The sequence below is a fragment of the Takifugu flavidus genome, chromosome 12, assembly GCF_003711565.1.
Source record: "Takifugu flavidus isolate HTHZ2018 chromosome 12, ASM371156v2, whole genome shotgun sequence".
NCBI lineage: Eukaryota > Metazoa > Chordata > Actinopteri > Tetraodontiformes > Tetraodontidae > Takifugu > Takifugu flavidus.
Genome location: NC_079531.1, coordinates 9238419 through 9254865, shown reverse-complemented (window position 1 = coordinate 9254865; position 16447 = coordinate 9238419). Strand labels below are relative to the sequence as shown.

Genomic DNA, 16447 nt, shown 5'->3' with positions numbered 1-16447 from the left:
CAAGCAAAAAGCCTCATCAAACCATCTCCATCAGAGTGAAGCAACAGTGTTTCACAGAGGTGGTGGTTTAATCAACTGTGGTGCCCACTGCCGATTAACCCTCATTTACTTTAACAAGCAGGCTCTCTTTCACCTTAGCTGTCTACTATGTCCTCAGTACTCCAATTCCAGCCAAACTACTGACACAGCACAATCTTCTATATCCAGCAAGCACTTTGGCAAGACACCAAGCTGGAATTCAAATGATGTGCGTTCTGTATTGCGAATATTGTGAAACAAAGGTGCTGCAATTCAATGCTATGAAATTAAAGAAGAGCATGATTTTTAACAGTATTACATTATTATTGATTAAAGCAGTTAAACAGCAAACATGAAATTGGCAGAAAAACGAGCTGTCAGCTCAATGCTAACCAAACTAGCTTATTTCTCCAAGAGCACAACACAGACATGCGGAGGGAGCAGTGAGAGGCGGTGAAAGTCGAGGGTTGAGCAAAAATGAATCACTCAGCATCTTGTCATGAACCAGTCAGCACTCAGTCAGGTGTGTGTCTGTAAAAATCAGTGTAACCCTAAAAGTGTATGTGCATTTAACTTTCTGATCAGTTATCATCTGAGCATGTGCCACTGTTCATCTTTTCTGTCCTCCCAACATTTCCCCACTTATTTCCTGCACATCCCTTTTCTTTCTTTTATCTTGTGCTCTCTCTTCATTTTTCTTTTTACCTCTTCAATCTTTTCATCTTGTCACCTTTTCATATTAATTCAGTTTCCCTCATGGTTTCTCCAGTTTGTTTTGGCTCCAGTAACTCTGTGACCTCTCTTTCATCCATCCACATTTTTAACCCATATATCTTTCCTCTTTCTCTTTTTAGAAACAATTATCCGAGTCAAAAATAGATGATATGTGGGAAGCTCAAAACTGAAATCTGAACATGAGATTGCACTTTATGGCAGAGAGAGGTGTGAAAGATTTTCAATATCGGAAAGTGTTCATACTGACACATCTCTCAAATGGTTATTATGGACTGTTTCACAGCAGCAAATTCTATTTCCAAGACAGGAAATATTTGAGTGAATATGTGCAGGACTGCAGGCATGAGTTCAGCAGCAGCTTTTTCTAAAGCATCTTTTATAATGTAATACTGAAGGATCATATCAATGTACCAGTACTCAAGCTAGTAGGTCAGCCTGATAACACATGACAGACAGACTCTTTCTGACATTCTGTCTGCAATGAGAAATAATAATAATAAAAAGTCTTATTGTGTCATTGCATTAAATGGTCTCGAAAGAAAAAGGATGTGCAATTGCATGGCTATTTAGATTTGAAGTTTGGCGCATTAAACATGGGAATCCTAAAAGTAGCACACACTAACATAACAATCTGGACATTATTTCTTTTCTATCCTTTGGATCTGAGGGTAGAAGTATCCTGGTGTCTGCTTGAGCTGCTGTCAGTCAGGGGTGTGGGTCCTGCCAGACACTGCTCGCAGGAGCTTGCATGATTGGATGCGGATGTGGCTTCTATTCACTGCAGCCATAAATCTTTAAAGCCCCCCCATCCTGCTTTGACATCTCTTGTGATGGGGCTAGTGAGGACAGATTATCTATTGCTTTAGGATTACTCCCTTAAAACAAAAGGAAAGGTGTTGAAAAAAGAAAAAAAGCATGACAATCAAGAGTATCAATAAGAAATTTGGTATAAACCAAACTGGGAGGCAGTTTGCCGAGAAGGAAGTGTGAAATACAACAACAGTTGCTGTTAAAACAAACTTCAGCTAATACTGCAGATTGATATAACAGCATGTAGTGTTTGATGGAAAAAAAAAGAAGAAAAAGGAAAGTATGGCCAACTGCTGCATGACTATAAGTATATGAGGCACCCTTCGGTTTTTTTATAGAGATAACAGGAAATACAAGATGACACCGGAGGAGAGGACAACAGAGAAACCAGATGAATAATGGAGGAATCATGGAAGAGAATTGACAGAGGAAGGAAAGAAAAACATGGATGTTGAAAGATAAGCGAGAGTGCAACCTCTCTGGTGCATAGCAACGTGAACACAACTGATTTTTTTTCTGCTAAGGTCTCAAATATCCTCAGCAGAGAACATCAGTACCTCTGTAGGCATTGAATGTTCTCCAAACAAATGTACTCTACATCACTTTGGAGACTTGGTGGCCTTGTCCTAATCACAGTCACATTCACACGTGTACAATATTTTATTTAGCAAGAGAGAGTCGTGTGTATCAGGTAGGGCCAGAACCTAAACCCATGAGCACATAAAAAAATATAATAAACCTGAGCTGCTGTTGCACGTTAGCTCCTGAACCCGTGCCTGCAATAGGGTGAAGTCCTGGAGGTTAATTATTTTAAAAAAAAAAAGTGTTAGGGTACTGCATCTGTTAAATTTTGATTTCAGTGGATTGCTTTAAAACTAAGTACCGGTATCTGAATTCTGCCTGTAATCCTAAACACAGCCGCTAGTAAGCCTTAACCCCTGCCTCAGCAGAAGAGGGCTTTATCCATGTAGCCAGCAAGAGGAAAGGAAGAAAGAGTTGTATCACATGTAAATTAGTTGCAAATAGGACAAGGACTGCATAATACATTGTTAACAATGTAATATTCGAAATATTGAGCTGGGTTTCATAAGAAATAGCCGCTCTTGTTTATTATTGATCCATGTCTCAAAAACAGTGACACTGACAAGACTAGCTGGATCTTAGGCACCCATGCATGAGGCAAAACATGGCGGCCAGTGCAGAGAATTAATTATACTGGCTAAATACTGAAGTCTGCCCATCAGGTTTATCCTGATATTTAGTCTCAGTGACATTAATATATTCCACCTGCTGGCTGCGGGGCTAAATTACTAGATGATTTCCATAGCTAAAACTGGCATAAATCATGACTGATACGTTCCACACCATCATCTTTTGAGCAAATCCTCCACGTCAGCCTCTCCAGTGCCCAATGGGATGTCTGGTAAAAAGGCAGTTTGTTCTGGTCTGCAAATGAAGGACAATCTATGTTAAATAAAGGTGCCAAAGCTCAGGCTGTACGTAGTATTGGACAAGCGCAAACACATTCCACCATTAAGGTCCAAATCTCTACACAGAATCTGACAGATAATCAATCCATTCACCCGCCCAATCATCTATCCCTTTACTACCTCTGTCCAACCATAGACAGGTCAGCAACTCACAGCAGGACTCACCTATACCCCATCAGTAGGTTTGGAAGTGCAGAAAAGACAACTTTTTGCTGTTGTCCCCAGACTGAATGATACTGTTGCCGCTGGCAACAGTGGGTCTATCGTTCATGCTGCACGTCAATCAAAGCCAGGGCCGATAAACTGTCCTCAAAATGTCGATGGTTTGCAGGTTGAAACAGGTTTTGTAGCCAATGTGAAAGGGGGTGTAGAAACACAACCATACACACCTGAGGAGGAGTGGGAGGGAGCTGGAGGAGAGAGCCCACACAAACACCAGGAGAACATAGAATAAAAGAGAACAACACATACAAAATCTACAGTTTAGACGGGCTACAATGTAGAAGGAGCTCACCCAGCTGTGCTTTTTATTTGGATTCTGTCTGATATTGTGATGTGTTCTCTGGCATCTGCAGCTTGAAACTGAGTAAACGGGCCTGAATATTGTGCTTGTGTAAGCATATAAAGGAAACTCAATCATTTGTTTGTTTACTCCTATTTCAGGGATTCTTGCATGATGTAATCCATCTTACATCTCTTGAGCCTACTTATGTTCTAAATCCCTTCTTCTCCCGTCTTGCTCCTTCCCCCTTCCTGCCCCACATAGTCCGTGGCCTCGCTACTCAGCTCTCCCATTGTCGATCTTGCCCAGCTGATTCGAGATTTTCGCCATTTCCTTTTCTCATCCCTCCTCCCACCATCGTGCAAATTTTTAATTACTCTTTACTCCATCCATAAAGATTAAAGGGCTGGTTGGAGGGAAAGAGGGTAGTGGACTGAGGGACTGTGGAAAGGAACCAGAGGGCTGGTGCGGCGGCAAGAGGGTGTCGTAGGATAATTAAACATCGATTTGGGATGATGATGAAAACAGCAACAACGCGCCAAACAAGGGGATTAAGGGTCAGACGGCCATAGGCTTTCTGCTGAGCTCTGCGAATATCAAGTAGAGCAGAGGAAATGGATTTAGAGGGAGGATGAGATGCAAGGAGAGAAAAATAGAACCAAAATATGGTACAAAAAATGACATTCCAAGACCATGGAAAATAACAGCGAAGAAAAGATACTACATAAAGCAGATTGAGGTCCGTGGCTTTGAAATTAACCTCTGTGATCTAACTCATTAGCTTTGCACCTAATTGGCACAAATAGGTGCTAGTGAGGGTACATGCACATGCACAAATATGGGCAGTTATTTGCCATTAAACCCTCCCGCTGTTTCCGTAGTTAAACAGTGAGTGAATCATTCAATTAAAACACAAGGACCTATAGCAAAATGGCATTTGATTGCTCTGTGTGTGTGTGTGTGTGTGTGTGTGTGTGTGTGTGTGTGTGTGTGTGTGTGTTTGTGTATGGGACAGCAAGTTAGCTCACATCACATTTCCTTATCTGATTTAAATCATCCGATTTTGAAAAAATGAGCACCAGTCACTGAGAAACAAATAAGTCTAAGAAACAGTGATACAAATTGTCTACAAGCTTTAAAAGAATGCTGCAAAGCACAAAGGCTGTGTCAGTGGCTTTCTCTTTTCATATATGTGGTGTTTGAGTGCTGTCTCCGAACCTACAGACTCAAGCTTAAACATATTCTTCACAGCTGGACGATATCTGAGTCGATGCTATTAAAGCCAGCTGCAGCCTGCGCTGATGCCAAAATAAATGCTTTATGGACCCCAGCGAGTCCTTATGAGCCATATAATTTATTATGCACCATCCCAAGGTCAAAAGCATGAAGCCAGGACTCACTCATTAAATTTTAATTTAGTGCACGGCGGCGCTAACTAAGGCGAACTCATCCATATCGTCTGATTTAACAGGGAGAGCTTCTCTCTTTCTGGAGCTGGTTTATATCAACTGTAGGAGAGAATTAGCAAATACTGGCTGTGCATGCGCTCAAATTCAAACCTTAAAACATGACTGCTTATTTAACCTTTTCTATTTTTAGTTGGCAACAGTATAAAAGGTTTATCCTCATGATATTCAAAGACTGTGAAGGCTTCCTCTGCATCACCTCATCATTCTATCCTACATCTTCTAACACTTTTAGTTAAACTGTATTAAAGGCTGGTTTTAAAATTGTTGGTTAACAGTGATTAAACACTGCAGAACACCAGGCTGATGAATAATGTCATATATTCTCCTAAAATTAATAGAGGGACATTTTTTTTATTCTACCTAGAAAAAGTTAGCAGTATAATAAAGGTGACTTAACACTTTCTCGAGCCAGCAAAGCACTAACAATATTACAGCAGTATTAAGAGGAGAAGCTGATCTAATTAACTGTGATGGAAATCAGCCTTAACCTGCCTTCTAATTATTTATTCCTGTCACAACACTGTGGCACCAGCACCACCGCAAAAGTGCAAAAATAACACAACCCTGCGACAGAAGTGTCAAAGCTCGCCGTCACCCTCCTGGTGGAAATGGTGCTTTGGTGCGTAAAAAGCATGTGTGGCATCTCAGAAACCACCTACGGTGAAGCGCCGCCGCAGATGCTGAGCAAACTGTTGTTAATGCATTTTTCCAGTCACTGCATCCCGAGTCTGTCCGTCTACATAGTCTTTATGTGTCTGCATGTCCATTATCCAAAGGAACCAAAGCTGTTGACAGTGCAGAAAACCAGCCGAGAGACAAGAAGCAGAGAAAAGTAGAAAGTGAAGTTTGAAGTTCAGGGGGTGTTTACGACTTAGTTTAAATGATAAACAGGATGAGTTTGCACTGACCTCTTCCTGCTCTTAAGTGGGGAGCAAAATATGAGCTGAATAACTGTCTGCGTGCATGGATTCAAAACACACCAGGCTTCACACACGCCAAACCATATCTTCATATTCAACAGTGTTCTGGCTCTCGCCTAATCCAGACGGACAATGTGGTGCCAATGTGGAGAATCCAATGTGTGAGTCTAAAAGTAGGTTTTAAAGAGATTTCTGTCTACCAAAAGTGCTCATGTGATGGTGTGTGTGGGCTTATGTTTGAATGATGTTCCAATGGCAGAAGAACATCCTGGTAAAATTATAATAATATACTATATTTATGCTAACTGAATAAACAGAAATCTAAGTCACAATTTTTTACCCTGTGTTAAGCACAAAAAAAGGCACTTTTAAAGCCTCCTGTGGGCTTCAGCCATCATCGATGAGTGTTTCTGGTTAGCATTCAGCTGCCAGCAGGAGCAGCAAACACACACATAGACGCTGATGATGCGTGCACTCATGCAGACTCCGTTGAATAAGCATCGATTTACATTAGTCAGGGGGGTTTGAAGAGCACGTCTCAGGCGCTGCCTTAACCAATTCACTCTTGACCAGTGGCTGCCAAGCTCATACACTCAAACACACATGCACAATTACACATGCTTGGAGCTCTAATGGCATCGATCAGAGGCAGTCGGGGGTTTTGAGACTGCATCAGGGAGGCTCCTCTACGGTCTGAATTCTTATTGGTCGTCATTTTAAAGTGGAAATGGTTCTAAATCGAACTGCTCGCTAAAATAGAACTCCAATGTGAAAAGACACTAAGGGTTGTGTATAGATCAGAAGATGCTGTGATCTGGTTTCTTTGGCTGGATTCGTTTACAAAGTGAGTGGGGCTAGGATCACCAGTTTATTTGCTTAATGAGCCTGAATACATCAGCTCAATAGGTTTGCTTGATTACAACAGACTCGTTATTGCATAAAGATCTAGTGCAAACAATATGCTACACTTTGACTTTACAAAAATGGACGCAGCGCCGTAGAAAATTTTACAAAGGGCTTTTTCCAAAATCAAAATCTGCATCTCTTCACTATAACATCAGTGCATCAGTTATCATTCACTGAAACCATGGTAACCACGCTAAGTGTAATGCTCCTCGCCAGTGCCCACCAAGCGGGAACAGCTTCCTGTTAACTCAGGACTAACACTGATGAGACTGGAAAGATTCAGAAAAAAATGACACATTTTCCAAGTTCAAATAACCTCTGCTACCGCTGTTAGCATCTGTCGCTGTCTTTACATAGTGTCTATCTGCTCCCCAGCACTTTGTAGCATCTTCCCTGCTCCCCACATGGCATTTTGCATTGCTCCTTCCTAATGGATATTGACCAAAGGACCTTAGAAGCCTGGCACACATATGCTCTTAGTGCTGTTTTTTCTTTACTTAAAGCAGAGCTTGTGAAGTGATGAAGCTTTCTAATGCAGGTTAATCTCATGGTACCATGTGATTCCACATCATATCAGTCCCAAGCCCTAATGTGGTGGGATTAAGTAATGTTTTAATATAAAAAAAGCTGACGCTGTTGGCATTCATGGCTCAAACAGCTTTAACCTTAAGTCAATAGAGCAAAATAGGAGTTAACTATGGAAAGAAGCATCTGAAAATGTAATTTCATGGGACTAAATTATTCTGATGGTGCTGTCCTACACTTCTACCACAATGTAGGAATTTTATTTATATTATAATACTGTTCTTTTAATATTGTAATAAAATAATGAGGGAAATTTTGAAAGAATGTTTTATTCTACCTTGTAGAATGTCCTCTTATTCAGGTGGATTGTTAAACCTACACTGAGGAGTCACTTTTTATGCCGATGAGACACCTGTTGAATCTGTGGCCTCATACAAATAGGGGGGCACATCATTTATGCTGAACAAATTTTCAGGAAACTGAAACTAAACCTGAGGTCGCTGTTTCGAAAGAAGTCCTGCTTTTCATTCAGCTTGTTGTTGGAACCATCTTTCCTCTTACTGACTGCTTCACTGAGAATCACAAGAGGCTGTGAAACTCTCACTCATCATTATGTTCTGTAATTAACTAGAAATTATTCTGCAGCGATATGACTTCATTTAGAAATCCATCCATGAACAACTGCCGGCATATCTGGCTCTTGTACTGACTGTCGCCTCTTCCAGTTTTTAGTATCTTCAACTAATTGTTCTGTGCTTTGTATTTGTTTACTTTGGCGTCCATCACACACGGGATAGTGCCTCTCTCATTTCTAGTAACTTGGCTAATTTTATTAGCCCCAAAGTGCCCTGACAAACGAGGGTCAAGACCAGGATGCAGATTTGTAGTCTTACTTAACTCTTTGCAACTTCCATATAACCCTCATCCACCAACAATATTTATTTAACGCTATAGAGGTAGTCTCTGTCCAATGGTTTAAAGTTCACCAAGCACACAGCAGGGGAGCGGTCAATCACCATAATCTTATTAAAATTAATACAAAAGCACAAATTGGGGAAACTAACATCACAATTAAATGTGGACAATTAAATATAAGATATCTTTTGTGCAAATCCCTGCTAGTGCATGACCTGATAGTGGATAATCACATTGATTTATTTTGTCTGACTGAGACCTGGCTTCAGGAGGAGGAGTATGTTAGCTTAAATGAATCTATTCCTCCTACCCATCTTAATAATCATATTCCTCGCGTTACTGGTTGAGGAGGGGGAGTAGAAGCAATCTATTACTCCAAGTTATTAATTAATCCTAGACCAAAACATGGTTCCAGTTCATTTGAAAGCCTGACTCATCACCCATCTGAACTGGAAGGCAGAAAAGCCACTTTTGTTTGGAGTTGCATATCGGCCCCCTGCTGGGCGAAATTCAGAGTTCTTATCTGAGTTCTATGATTTCTTATCTGACTTGGTCCTTAGAACAGACAAAGTCATTATTATTGGAGACTTTAATATATATATAGACGTTATAAATGACAGCTTTAGAAATGGCTTCATTTCATGACTTGAGTCAGTTCGTTTCCTCCAGCAGATAAACCAACCAACTCATAGCTTCAACCACACCCTAGATCGAGTTTTGACTTACGGTGTTGAGGTAGAACATGTGTGAGTGTTCCCTCAGAACGCACTCCTGTCAGATCATTCATTGATCACTTTTACATTTATGATTAAGGATTCTTCTATGCTCAGAACTCAGTCTTACTATGGCAGATGTCTTTCGGATAATGCAGTAGCTAAGTTTAAGGAAGTGATCCCTGTGCTAATCCCAGGACCACCGTGCGCTTCCCCAGTTCTGTACTTGGAGCAACCTTCACCCTTCACATTTCACCTTGTACATGCTTCCCTTAGGAAAGATGAGATGTTTCAGTCAGGCTTTAGAGCTCATCTCAGCACGGAAACAGCACTTCTTAAAGTTACTAATGATCTTCTTATAGCTTCAGATCATGAACTGGTTTCTATGCTGGTTCTGCTGGATCTCAGTGCTGCTTTTGATACAGTTGATCACAGCATCCTGTTACAGAGACTGGAACATGTGATTGGGATTAAAGGGACAGCACTAGACTGGTTTAGATCGTATCTATCTGATAGATACCAGTTTACTCATGTCTATGGCGTTCCCTCTTCATACAGTAGGGTTAGCCATGGAGTTCCTCAAGGTTCTGTACTTGGACCAATCCTTTTTACCTTGTGCATGCTTCCCTTAGGGAACAATATTCGGCAGCATGGGATACATTTTTATTGTTATGCTGATGACACTCAGCTTTATTTATCCATGAAACCAGAGGAGACAGAGAAGTTAGTGAAGCTTCAGACCTGTCTTAAAGACGTAAAGTCTTGGATGTCTTCAAATTTCCTTCTCCTTAATTCAGGAAAAACTGACGTCATGGTGATTGGTACTGAACCTCTCAGGGATAGATTAGATCACATTATCACTCTAGATGGTATCTCCCTAGCATGTGAGAAATCTTAGAGTAACTTTTAGTAACTTTTAATTTTTAAAATCCTTCTTCTGACCTACAAGGTCCTCAGAGGCCTAGCTCCATCCTACCTGGAGGAGCTAGTGACACCTTACCAGCTAGTGACACCTTACCAGCTTTCAGAATGGTTGTCTACTTGTGGTCCCCAGAATCTCTAGAGGTAGAATGGGGGCCGAGCATTTAGCTATCAGGCCCCCTGCTATGGAACCAGCTCCCTGTCCAGGCATGGGAGGCTGACTCCATCTCTACTTTTAAAATTAGGCTTAAAACCTGCCTCTTTGAAAGAGCTTATTGTCACTAATTCCATAGTCTCAGTTACTATCATAGACAGTCAAATTATCATACTTAGGAGGTCGTCTAATCATTAGATTAACATCTTAGCTATGCTGTTATAGGCCAAGGCTGCCGGGGTCCAGAAACATGATCACCTGACAGGCCTCTGTCACCCCACTGGGAAATGGTCTCCTCTCCTCTCCTCTCCTCTCTCCTCTCCTCTCCTCTCCTCTCCTCTCCTCTCCTCTCCTCTCCTACCTACTCTCTCCTCTACCTCTCCTCCGCCTTCTCCTCTCTCTACCCAGCCGGCCATCAGTAGGAGGGTCCCCCCACATGAGCCTGGTCCTGCTCAAGGTTTCTTCCTGTTAAAGGGGAGTTTTTCCTTGCCACTGTTGCTTGTTTGGGGTTAGGCCCTGGGATTCGGTAAAGTGCCTAGAAACAATTTTGATTGTAAAAGATGCTATATAAATAAAAACTGATTGATTGATTGATTTTGTGTAGTGAGTCTGTCTGATGGAAGACTCATCTTTTCATGTGCAGTTGAGATATTTGGATAAATTCCCATTTTCAATGCACAAAATGAAAGTCTCCTTCGGAAAAAGACACATAACACATTTTCTTTCTTTTATCAATTCAATGCAACCGAGCTATTGATGCAAAGTCTTTTTTTTTCTTGCATGAAAAAACCTTTCCCTTCAAAATGAGAAGCTGTTTGGGTAGAATGAAAATACATATAGAAGGCCGATTGAAGTTATTGTTAGGGTTCAATGCCATATCCTTACAAGAACAATCAACAATTAAACTTGCTATGTAGCATTAAGGGAAATCTTTTTGTGGATGGACTTTATGGCCACATGATACAGGAGGAGAAGGGATAACCATGAATGGAACCAGGGACAGGAAACACAATTCCATCCATGACCAAGCCTGAAATACAAGACTCTTCATATGCCTTAAATGTGCCTTCTGCTAAAGTCTCTTAAGAGTGTAATCACATTTTAATCATTGTTCTGCAGATTGATGGCAACCACAAAAATCTCAAGTCAACATTCGTTGAGAAATATCAACCTAAACTGACAGTAAAAAAGGAATTGAAGTCCTCAGAATGGAGTCTTGTCATGCTAATTTTGGCACTAATGTTGTGTTAGTGGTAAACAAGATGCACTACATGTACATTGAGCCTACAAGGTAACAATAGGATCCACCGCTAATAGGCACTAGCTGGTTTCTATGGCTATTCCCATACTTCTGCATTATTTCGATAGGCTGACTGAATCTCAGGAAATGGCTGCACCCAATTACAAGACATGTTTATTTTTTTCCCTGTTACAGCTCATCATGTTTAAACCTGCAGAATTTAACCATGAGCACATTCATTTATAAAGGCAATTGTTAGCTGTCAGTCTCTGGCGGGAGTTACATGGCATAAAACCAGGTCACAAGGAAGTGGCAGACCGGGATTCAAACTTCACATTAACTCCACATTTCTCCATTTAGGCTTCCTCACATTCCCTGAAACTGCTCTTATCCCCTTCAGATGTCGCTACCCTTTCATGTGATGAGACTTGTGTCGGACCAAGCAGCTAATTTGAAACTGTTGCATGTGTTTCCTTCACACCACTTTCCGAGTTTCTAACAACATCCCTAAAGCAGAGGCTGGTAAAAGTTTCAAGGCTCTGACTCTGCTGCAAGTACCAACATAAATTGCCATAGTGTGAAAGAACCACTGATTTTAAGCATTAGTGAAGGCAGCATAAACAATATAAATAAAACAGTCAAGGCAACATGTACTGTATAGGTCACTTAGATGGACCGACCTGTACACCAGTGTGTCATCCCCTGAGCTGTTGTACTGGACCTGGAACATCCTGACTCCATTTACAGGGGTCTGACTGCTCCACCTAATGAGGGCAGAGTTTCCAGTCAACTCCACCAACGACACCCTCCGGTCCGCTCCTCTGGTCTCGTTGTTTGGCAGCGCGACCTTAGAGGAGGTCAGGATGTCAGAGGGGGCAGGTTCAGAGGACGGGTCCCGGCTTCGGCTCGTGCTGTTTGCCAGATGGGGCATCGCGGTCACAACGAGCTCCACCCTTCCTGTGGATTCTCCTGCAGCGTTGGAAGCGATACAGGTGAAGTTTCCTGAATCCTTCACGGAGGTTGCATTGATCTCCAAGCTTCCGTTAGGGAAAACCAACGTTCTGAAACAAGTTGAGATAGATTAAAGAATCTTTTAAAACATACAAAAATGTCCCCATGCCTCTTGTGCTGGCTCCTGTGGGCTCACCCTCACCCATGAAGTGTAGGACCTAAGAAGTACACATCTCCACTAGTGATGGATATAAAATCCATGCCAAACATGTTGGATAAGCAGCATTTTAATCTAAATTCTAGCCCAAAACCCCAGAAAATTTGTAACATATCACTGGAATAAAAACTCACATCGGACAAATTAAGTTTAAGTACCTGGAGGTATTAGATATAAGACGGCCTTCAGGACTGATCCAGTGGACCTCAGGCTCCGGGTCACCATTTGCTTTGCACTTCAAACTGGCAGGCTGACCTTCCATGGCCACTGTGTGTGGTGACTTACGTGTCAACACAGGTGGATCACAAATAAACTCCTAAAAGATATCAAGCATGTGACATATTTCCTGTCATGTTTAAAACATTTTGACATTTTGGGATTGTATTGGATCGTTTCTTGAGTGGAATGTACAGTATGGCAAGCTGGAAATGTTACCTCTTCAGGAATTGTCCAAAAATACTTGGCACTGAGGTCTTGGGGAGAAGCGCACGTCTCCAGGTCATCTTCTCTGGTCAGTCTTCTCAACCATAGTAATTCACAGTTACAGTGAAGGGGGTTGCCACCAAAACTCAACACCAGGGAGGAAAGGGGGGAGCCTTTCGACTTAGCATAAACTGGGATTCTAAGGAACAGAGGGTCCGGAGGTATTTTCTTCAACTTGTTTGATGTCATGTCGAGCCTAAACAAAAGGGGACAATATTTTGAGTTCAACAAAAGCAAAGATCATATAAAAGAAACAGATACTGGCTAAATAGCCTTTTGTTCAATTGCTCATAAACTACTAAACATATCCTTCACCTTGCCAGCTTATGCAGGTTGGTGAAGACTCCTTGAGGAACATTTTCTATGAGGTTATGATCCATATTTAGGGTATTGACGTTGGTAAGCCTCCCAATTGTGTCCCAGGGAACCTCATCGAGGTTATTGTAGCTGAGGTCAAGATCCTCTAATGTGGACAGGAAGTCATCGAAGGCATGAGGAGAGATGGAGTGGAGCTGGTTGTTGGCAAGGATCAGGTGGCGGAGGTTAGTCAGACCTTTGAAATGGTCGTCCTGGTGGGTGTAAAAAAGAAAGCAGCTGTGAGACACATACTCATAGTAATTTGATCTTTGCTCTCTTACTCAAGCATCATTAATTAACTGTACCTATCCTTTAAGCAACAATCCAATTTCGTTAAGCATTCAGTCCACGTTTTAATCATGAATCCACGCACATCACAATCCATCAGTCTTACCTTGATCACAGTTAACCTGTTAGAATCCAGGTGAAGAGCTCTCAGTCGCCGCAGGTCACTGAAGGCTGAGGGCAGAATCTGACTGATGGTGTTTCTGGACAGCGTCAGATGCAACAGGCTGGTCATGTTGGCAAAGTCCTTTCGTCTGACAGCTGGGTGTTTGCACCAAAATACAACAAGATGTTTCATTTCAGGGCAATAAGTGAGCTAAAACATAAAAGAAGAGTGAACGATGTTCTCTGGATCTCAAACAACCACGCAGCATTTAATGACTGACAACAACATCATATTTGGCTCACAATGCTGAAAATACACTATGTAATTATTCTCCACAGTCTTTACAGTTATATTATGCCAACTATGCTCTTGGTAATTCCTGTAATAATTAACAGAAATAAACATGTCTGAAATAATAATGCCTTTGTACTAGGTATATACTGTATATATATATATATATAAAACAAACTAGAAGTACCAAAATGTACTAAACCAAACAGATGGTTTTATGTAGAATTCAGTTATGATGATGCTGTATTACCGGTGATGAAGTTCTCCTGGAGGCGGAGCTCCACGGTTCTCCGGTCAATGGCGGCGGGAACAAAGAGCAAACCCGTCTTGGAGCAAAGGATGGCGAGCGATGGAGAAAGGCTCTGGCACATACAACGTTTCGGACACGGCTGTCCCCTGCACGCTGCTGCCAGCAACAGCAGAGAGAACCACAGCCGTTCCATTATCCTCTACTGGGAACAGGACAACTGGGAGAAAAGAACAGAAATAAGCAACTGACTGACAGATGAATGAAACTGGTTTTATGAAAAATGCACAAAAGTATACTATCATGCTATTATTATTATTGTTGTTGTTATTATTATTATTATTATTATTATTAGTAGTAGTAGTAGTAGTAGTAGTAGTATTAAGCAAGATTTCCCATTTTTCAATGCAATGGCAACGATGCAGTAAAGTGGGGGGATAACCATTGATACTCTTCGATCTCTTGTCCATAATGTGAAAAACAACATTTCTGAAGACTGAAGACTCTGAAGATGAAAAATAAGATTAAAAGGTTTTCATAAATGAAGTGCTGTTGTGTCCCATCTGAAAACCCCTCAGGAGTGAGCGCTGTGTGATTCCTCAGTTGTGGGACCGGACTATGTTTTGGCATGCAGCATAAGTTGGCATTAATGAGCCCACATTAATCAAGACACGGGGGACATGAGCAGTTTAAAAAGTTTCATCAAACCTTCAGACATTAACTTCCTCTTAAATTTCAAACCACTTAAGCCCCTCTGGGGACTCCCCCTCAATCCTCAGTGTCTGCTTCAAACGCAACTTGCCAACTTGAGTTTAAGGATACAAAACGGGAAAAAATAGCATAAAATTATCTCATTTAATCGAACAAAAAAAGGCCAAAATATATAACATTAAGTGGCACTTGGTATAATATATTTGCTGCTAGGCATTAATACAGTACGCCCAAATTACAGTAATTAGATCAAATGCAAAATAAATGACTTAATCAACAAATGTCAGGACAGCCGGCAGAATGCCAGACTACATGCTTCTTTGCACTTTAATTTTATTGTTTCTTCTACCGTAAAATTAGAGTGCCAGACATCATTAATGTCAATAACATTATATAAATTGTTGACAAGGAAGACATTTAAAGTGTATTCATAGAACCAGTAGAACGAGTTGTCATATCTACATTTTTCTATCTTACATGGACATTACATTCAGTGTCAGTTGTGAAAATAGAAGATGTGAAAGTTATGTAACTGCTAAGTTAACTAAATTAGTTGAAAGTTAACTTTTTAAAAAAGTTTCTTTCTTCACAGTTGTATAAAATTGATTTTACCATTTTTAAAAAGTCACTTCCTGTCTCAGTCACATGCCTGGTCACCTGATACACACCACACCAGGATGTAGGTGTCACTTAGGGACTTGATAAATGAAATAATAGAAACATATTAAATGAAACATAAAGCCAGACAACGTCACGTTTGGGACATTGAAAGGGTTCTTATGGGTTAAAAAAACAAAAATCAACACGATCTTACATGGTGACGTCAGTATTATTCTATATTATTAGAAAGTCCAAATCAGTCATTCACTATCTGTAATAATAGAAATCCTTACCATAGAGCTGATGTAACAAGCCTTTTGTCCAATAAGCGATGCAGTAATTGAGCACTTGTAGCCTTGTGTGGCTGTATTTACAGTCAACTCATTTATAACAGCTGAGAAGGGGGCGCCCAGTAATTGTCCAGACTGACGGACATGTTAAAAACCACGGTTACATCACTCCAACATGAGCCTATAATGGCAGCAGAGGCAGGGCTCCTTAAATAAAATATGAGGGTCTATCACAGGCAGCACATTTACTGGAGAAATACAATACTGGAAGACAAGGACGAGGTGAACTGGTCAATTGATCTCTAAGCCTGTAAAATGCATCACAAGCTAATTTGCTCTGTACTTATGCTTTTATTCCATTGTAAAAAAGCAATTTAGGATATTAAATGCTGATACTGTGAGTATCTCCATCCAGATACATAATGCTTATTGTAGAAATGCAAAAAATAAATAATAACTGATCCAGTGATGACATTCATTTCTGAACTGGTTGAAATGGTAAAAAAAATAAAAAAAAACTTAGAAAAAGAGCAGATTAGCAGTGATTAAATGGCTGTCAAATGTAATGATGCTGAATTTGTGGGGGGATAT

At 40.9% G+C, this 16447-nt stretch overlaps 1 protein-coding gene across 7 annotated transcripts in view; it reads right to left on the bottom strand.

Moving 5' to 3' along the window:
- zgc:172282 (leucine-rich repeat and fibronectin type III domain-containing protein 1-like protein) overlaps positions 1 to 16447 on the bottom strand; it is a 118322-nt gene that overhangs the window by 38818 nt on the left and 63057 nt on the right. For all 7 annotated transcript variants that reach the window (XM_057049838.1, XM_057049836.1, XM_057049839.1 and 4 more), the window contains 6 exons: positions 14259 to 14475; positions 13721 to 13872; positions 13285 to 13538; positions 12922 to 13165; positions 12645 to 12802; positions 11999 to 12379 (listed from right to left, as the gene is read on the bottom strand). In XM_057049838.1, coding sequence (XP_056905818.1) covers positions 11999 to 12379; positions 12645 to 12802; positions 12922 to 13165; positions 13285 to 13538; positions 13721 to 13872; positions 14259 to 14451 — 1382 coding nt within the window. In that variant the 5' untranslated portion in view covers positions 14452 to 14475. The remainder of the gene's footprint in view (positions 1 to 11998; positions 12380 to 12644; positions 12803 to 12921; positions 13166 to 13284; positions 13539 to 13720; positions 13873 to 14258; positions 14476 to 16447) is intronic.